General features: G+C 43.4%; 1 protein-coding gene across 2 annotated transcripts; it reads left to right on the top strand.

Moving 5' to 3' along the window:
- Window positions 1-763: 763 nt before the first annotated feature.
- On the top strand, window positions 764-6447 carry PRMT6 (protein arginine methyltransferase 6). 2 transcript variants are annotated; one of them, XM_064282476.1, is made up of 2 exons: window positions 764-2020; window positions 4225-6447. In XM_064282476.1, the coding sequence occupies exon 1, from the start codon at window positions 798-800 to the stop codon at window positions 1923-1925; it is 1128 nt and encodes a 375-aa protein (XP_064138546.1). In that variant the 5' UTR covers window positions 764-797; the 3' UTR covers window positions 1926-2020; window positions 4225-6447. The 2 variants fall into 2 exon arrangements, with proteins under 2 accessions (XP_064138546.1, XP_064138545.1); XM_064282475.1 differs by having other exon boundaries at window positions 764-2422.
- Window positions 6448-6845: the final 398 nt, after the last annotated feature.

Below are 6845 nucleotides of genomic sequence, written 5' to 3'. Positions count from 1 at the left end.
CTCCTGAAATGAAAATCAGAAACGTAATTCTCCTTCCACTGCAATCCAAGATCCCTTATTGCTTGTCGGTGAATAGGAAATTGACAGGCCAGAGAAGTTATTTACCCTAAATCATTCAACTAGCAGTCAGATTAAATCAGAACCAAGGTTTTTCATTATTAGGTTTTTACTTCGCTTCATTTACATTTTCTTGCACCTACCTCCTCTGAAAATAGAAGAGATTGTTGTCGCAATTTTCCAGATAAGGGGTGCGACCCTTTTAATTCGGTGGAATAAAACGACTGAGTTGAGCAGAGAAGGCAAAAGTTGTAATTTTAGTTTAAGCGGGTGTGTCCACCTCAGGGAGAGAAAGCAAAAAAGGAACTGAGAAGCTAAGGTAAGGAGGGGCCTGGTAAGGTAAGAAGGGTAATAAGGTAAGGAGAGGCCCTGGTGGCGCAGTGGTTAAGAGCTCAGGCTGCTAACCAAAAAGTCGATAGTTCAAATCCAGCCGCTGCCTGGAAACCCTACGGGGCAGTTCTACTCTGTCCTATAGGGTTGCTTTGAACGGCAATGGGTTTGTTTTTCGTTTCTGTGTTTTGGTTTAAGGCAAGGAGGGGAAACTGACAGAATTACAGAATGTGGGTGTTGTCAGGAGGAAAACGTATGTCGGGACTTCGAAGGCAGCGCGTTGCGGCCCTGCGGGCTACCCAACAGGAAGTGAGAAGCTCGGGTGGGCACTACATGTCCCAGAAGCCCACGCTTCCTGGGTCCGCGCGACGCCGCGCAACGCCCGCCGGGAGCCGACCGGAGCTGCCAAGATGTCGCTGCTCAAGAAAAGAAAGCTTGAGTCGGGGGGCGGCGGCGAAGGAGGGGAGGGAACTGAAGAGGAAGATGGCGGAGAGCGGGAGGCAGCCCCGCAGCGACCCCGGAGAACTAAGCGGGAGCGGGACCAGCTGTACTACGAGTGCTACTCGGACGTTTCCGTGCACGAGGAGATGATCGCTGACCGTGTCCGCACCGATGCCTATCGCCTGGGCATCCTGAGAAACTGGTCAGCGCTGCGAGGCAAGACGGTACTGGACGTGGGTGCGGGCACCGGCATCCTGAGCATCTTTTGTGCCCAGGCCGGAGCCCGACGCGTGTACGCAGTGGAGGCCAGCGCCATCTGGCAACAGGCCCGGGAGGTGGTGCGGCTCAACGGGCTGGAGGACCGGGTGCACGTCCTGCCGGGGCCGGTGGAGACAGTGGAGTTACCGGAGCAGGTGGATGCCATCGTCAGCGAGTGGATGGGCTACGGGCTCCTGCACGAGTCGATGCTGAGTTCCGTGCTCCATGCGCGGACCAAGTGGCTGAAGGAGGGCGGCCTTCTCCTGCCGGCTTCCGCTGAGCTCTTCGTGGCGCCCATCAGCGACCAGATGCTGGAGTGGCGCCTGGGCTTCTGGAGCCAGGTGAAGCAGCACTACGGCGTGGACATGAGCTGCCTGGAGAGCTTCGCCACGCGCTGCCTCATGGGCCACTCGGAGATCGTGGTGCAAGGCCTGTCCGGAGAGGACGTGCTGGCGCGGCCGCAGCGCTTTGCTCAGCTGGAACTGGCCCGGGCCGGCTTGGAGCAGGAGCTGGAGGCTGGGGTGGGTGGGCGCTTCCGCTGCAGCTGCTACGGCTCAGCGCCAATGCACGGCTTCGCCATCTGGTTCCAGGTGACCTTCCCCGGAGGGGATTCGGAGAAACCCCTGGTGTTGTCCACTTCACCTTTTCACCCGGCCACGCACTGGAAGCAGGCGCTCCTCTACCTGAACGAGCCGGTGCAAGTGGAGCAAGACACGGACATTTCCGGAGAGATCACCCTGCTGCCCGCCCGGGACAACCCCCGCCGCCTGCGTGTCCTGCTGCGCTACAAAGTGGGGGACCAGGAGGAAAAGACCAAAGACTTTGCCATGGAGGACTGAGTCCTGCCTTTTCTCCCAGTTACCTCCCAAGGCGGCCTGACTTGTGTGGGAGAGGCGTAGGGGGGTCGGAGGAGAAGGGAAGATCCCACGTGCAAGTAGGGGCGATATCTGTCTGCCTTTTTTCTTGTCTCCGGGGGAGGGAGAGTGACTTCAGTCTCTTTTTGAGGAGATCCTGCTGGCAATTTTTATTTAAAGAGTGATGATTCCCCGCAGCAACCGCTACAGCGTAGTTATTAATGTGTGTTTAAGCCTCAAAAGCCTGTGGTACCAAGCACTTTTTTTCTATTTCTTTATTTTCATGGGGCCAAGGGGGGACCCACAGAAGAATGTTGATTTGTGAAGAGTCCGTTTATTCAAGTCTCTGACACCTCTCACACCATATGTACATCTGAAGCCAGGGAGAAGGGTAGAAGGGGTATTTTCTCAACCTGTGAACTGTCTCCCACCCCAAACCAAACCCGTTGCCATCCAGTCGATTCCAGCTAAGGCTATATATGGTACTTCTGCCTACATTGCTTTTTTAAATAAACTTTTAAGACTGGGAATGAGGAGGGGGAGAATGAGCACTTTAAATAGCCATGTCCTTATTACTCTTACTACTTCTATAGGGTGCTGAAGTTGATAATTAATCCATTAAGTAAAATGGATTACCTAAAACATTTAGAAGGATTTTAGGAGAAAAAGACCTGAAAGGAGTGAAGTAGTATGGATTTTTTTATTCTTAACTATTAAGACTTAACCAGAAAATGTCCTATATATATTCCATAATATATTTTTGCCCAATTCTTACAAAACAGGCTGATGGAGAATTCATCCTCTGACCCAAGGGCTTATTCATTGCCTGAGTAAATTATTTAAACTCACTAAATTAAGGAAAATATTTTCATAACTAGAACAGTGCACTCATTCTCATTTGAACTCCCTCACATAGAAGGGATCCTGTGACTTGGCCTACTTACATCTAGTGAAATATAGTTAAAGTTCCCATTTTAGTTCCTTTTCTTTTTAGCTCAGCCAAATGTGAAAGTTGTGAATTTAGGAAAATCACTTGTAATGAAGTGTGAGTCATGTTATCAGATTTGTTTCACTGATGTTCCTCTTCTTACCCCCGTGGCAAATAAAACATTGGCATTCTCACTATTTTTACAGCTGATGTAAGAAGTCTTGTGTACTGCCTGAGCTATGATGTTTTTGCCTTTTTAATATTGTCAGATCTGACGCAAAGTGTTACAACCCCTTCAGAATATAGCTGCAGGGTAATTCAAACTATGCTTAATATATAGTTTTTATATGCCAACAGCTTTGTGTGCTAAGAGAAAATAGTTATGAAAAACTGGTCATCTTTGAAGTTATTTTAACTTTGCTTACTGTAACTGAGTTTTCTGTTCCTTTATTCATTGCATATTAAAGTATTTCTGTATTATTACTAAGTTGCTAAAATGTGGTGTCTAATGTATGAGACCTGCCATTATGAAGGGAACCATACATATATAAAAATCATTGACTTTACAAGATCATTGAATAGCAGTATGGTTTTAAGTATCACCATTTTGATGTCAAGGTAGTTAACGGCTTACATAAAATAGTATAAAAATAGAACACTAGGCTTGGTTTAAGCTAGTTTAAAAATAGCTATTTTAGGGTCAACTATCTTAAATTGAACATTTATCCAACATTTAAAGGTTTAGTGTACAATTTTGAGTAGATTTCTGGAGTGGTTGTATGTGTTCAACTTCCTATAACAATCCTTTTGCTGTATTTTTTTATGAGCAAATGAAACCATTCTTCCAAATGTTATTCTTACCACCAGGATGAGCACACAAAGGAAACCCCAGTTAAAACTTTGGATAACTATAACTAGTTATAAAGGGTGTTTAATAATTAAGCAAAGTAAGCTTTAAAATCCTTGTTATTCTTTCCCCTAAGAAACATAAATTATCGTAAAAATACGAAATACGTAAAAGCAGTTTGTCGAGAGGCTGTATAGCATGGCGGATAAAAGCATGGGCCCTGGACTCAGCCCATGCTAGAGCCTTGTCTCCACCGCTCTTGTGTAATCTTGGAAAAACTGTTTGCCCTTTTTCTTTTCACTCAACGTTCTCATTTGCGAAATGGAAATAATAATAACCTATAGAGATCAAAGGTTACAATGAGGTAAAACATATAGTTCATGGTACATAATAAGATCTCAGTAACTATTAGCTCTTATGGAAAAGGCTTGTGCAAATCTGCAACAGTTGATGCATACAAAATGTGTGCTACAGAGCAAATATTTAATATTTTGGTTTTTTTTCCACAGGTATGGTCTGATAGTGTCAGCATTTCTGTATATAAGGAGCACTGTACAACAAAGGACACCAGATCATCCAAAGGAAGCCCAAGACCTCTGGAGCGAGGACAGTTCTAAAAGATGGGAGTGTGAGATGCAGCAACATCCAGACACCCATCAGCCTGTCTATATGGCTGAGTACTGATTCTCTGAGGTTGTCATGGCCGCAGGCAGGAACTGGCTGTCGAAGGGAGAGGAAAACCTGTGGAGTTCTACCTGTTCCATCTAACAGCTTACATTTATTTAGCACTGTGAAATTTGCCAAATATTTTTACTAATTCATTGGATCAATGTGTATTTTGTTTAATATATATACAGTATAATAGTTGTTGTGATAAGCACTTAAGATGGAAATCAATAAAACATAGTTTAATGTCTTCAAATAGATTTGTTTATAAACCAGTATTTTAAATAAATAAGTAGTAACGGGCTAAAGAGTGAGATGGTCTGGATAGTAGGGAGGGCAGATAATTATCTTCATTTTATAAGCTAGTAAAAAAGATTTACCCAGATAATGAGAGTTGCATAGCTAATTCTTGGCAACTAAATCTTGAACCCCGATCTTTTAATTCATAACCCTCAACAAATCACTTTTTCATTAGTATCATCTCCTTAAATACCTCAAGGATGGATGACAACAGTCTTTATAATTTGGTAAATGAAGGAAAGAGGGAAAAGTCCTAAGCCTAAGGCAGTGTCGTTGGAGATCTGTCTCAGAGGTCTCAAAGAACCACCGTCAGTAAGTAGGATCTCAAGGTTGACAAATCCTAGGCACTCACTGACCCATGCCCCTCACAGAGATAATCACATGTAGCCCTGTTTTTTTCTGAGGCCTTCAGGAAATGTTGAATACTCAACAGAGTAGCAAAGGTAGATGAACTCTTTGCTATACCAGCTATAGGTATGGTGCTGGAGGGCAGAAAGGCATCTGATGAGGCTAAATGCGACACTAATAATGAGCAGGAATTCAGAAGGTAAAGGTAAAAAGCTCCTCCAGCAAACAAAATTGCTCCACAGTTTGCTTATGCTCATGTGTATTATCTTCTTCAGACCCAAGAGTACCGATGCGGAGGTGGGAGGACTCTTCAGGAGCATTTGCAGATGAGCCCACACTCCTAGATGTTCAGCTTTTTATGCATTTATTCACTCATTTAGTAATTTAATAACTATGTAAAAAGTTCTACAAAAAAAAAAACCATTCCTACCCTCAAAGAACTTGGACATAGTAGGGAAAATAAAACTACCTACATCAATACGTGCATACATTGTTTAACCTGGGAAGATTTCATTCCAGCTCAGTCTTTTGTTGAAGAAAGGTTGAGAAGCCGTTGTCAATTCTATCCCTGAAACTTCTACGAAATGCAAAAATACTGACTTTATCATCACATATTTATGAGATCCTAAAGAAAAAAATTCTTCTCTGGTGTTCGTTTCAAAAGTAAATTTAAGTCCTCTAAATAACCGATTTGTTTCAGCTAATGGACATGGTATATTGGGTAGATGACCCTTCTCACATTGCCTACTAGAAACCTGGGCTAAATTTATGCCTCATTTGTGCTTTCTTGGAAACCCTGGTGGCGTAGTGCTTAAGCACTACAGCTGCTAACCAAAGGGTCAGCAGTCCGAATCCTCCAGGCGCTCCTTGGAAACTCTGTGGGGCAGTTCTACTCTTTCCTATTTTTTGTTGGGTATAGGGTCGCTATGAGTCAGAATGGACTCGACGGCACTGGGTTTGGTTTTTTGGTATGTGCTTTCTTTAGCTTTATGTCTGGCTACGTTTCCATATCCCATTTTTTTGCATAATTTATACTCTCTCATAATAAATTTTACATGCTTTGCTGGAATTTATATATCCTTGTTCTCTTCTAATAGATTTGAGCATTAAAATATATTCCTACTTTCTGAAATACCCGCAGAAGCAGCAGTAGGGTGTCAGGAGGTTAGAGAAAAGGCTAGAGGACTCAGTTATGCCACCTTTACTTCCTGCAGAATTTGGTGCCTCAAGTTGTTCATGTGGATGGATAGCTGATTCCATTCCTTCCTTACAGCCAGCCTTACAGCATTTTATATTTTATAGAGTCAAGATTAGTCAGTATGGGAAAAATTCTGAGACATGTAGACAACCTTGTGGTAACCTTGAATGTTCTGTAGCTCTTTCTAAGCCTAGAACAGGCCCTCATTTCATCTTAAATAAAACAGTAGGGAGGGTTATAGATTGCTAAACATTTTCCAAAAATATGTCAAAATAGTTTAAAGTAATGGTAAAAATACTCAAAAAAAAAAAAAAACACCTGTTGCCGTCAAGTTGATTCCAACTCATAGAAACCCTATAGGAAAGAGTAGAACTGCCCTATAGAGTTTCCAAAGAGCACCTGGTGGATTTGAACTGTCGGCTTTTTGGTTAACAGCTGTAGCACTTAACCACTATGCCACCAGAATGGTAAAGATAGAGATGATATAATGAGATTATTTCTCATAAGGTTGTACATGCTCATCGGAAAAGACATCTGAGACAGATAGGATCTGACTGACACAAACTTAGAGAATTGTAGTAAAAACTAAGACACGATCAGTAACACTGGAATTGTGCT

This window comes from Loxodonta africana, chromosome 3 (genome assembly GCF_030014295.1).
Source record: "Loxodonta africana isolate mLoxAfr1 chromosome 3, mLoxAfr1.hap2, whole genome shotgun sequence".
Classification (NCBI taxonomy): Eukaryota; Metazoa; Chordata; class Mammalia; order Proboscidea; family Elephantidae; genus Loxodonta; species Loxodonta africana.
This window is presented reverse-complemented; position numbering and strand designations above follow the sequence as displayed.

What these genes read in the sequence shown, in the direction of transcription:
- PRMT6 (XM_064282476.1), top strand. Translation starts at nt 798, where the DNA reads ATGTCGCTGCTCAAGAAAAGAAAGCTTGAGTCGGGGGGCGGCGGCGAA.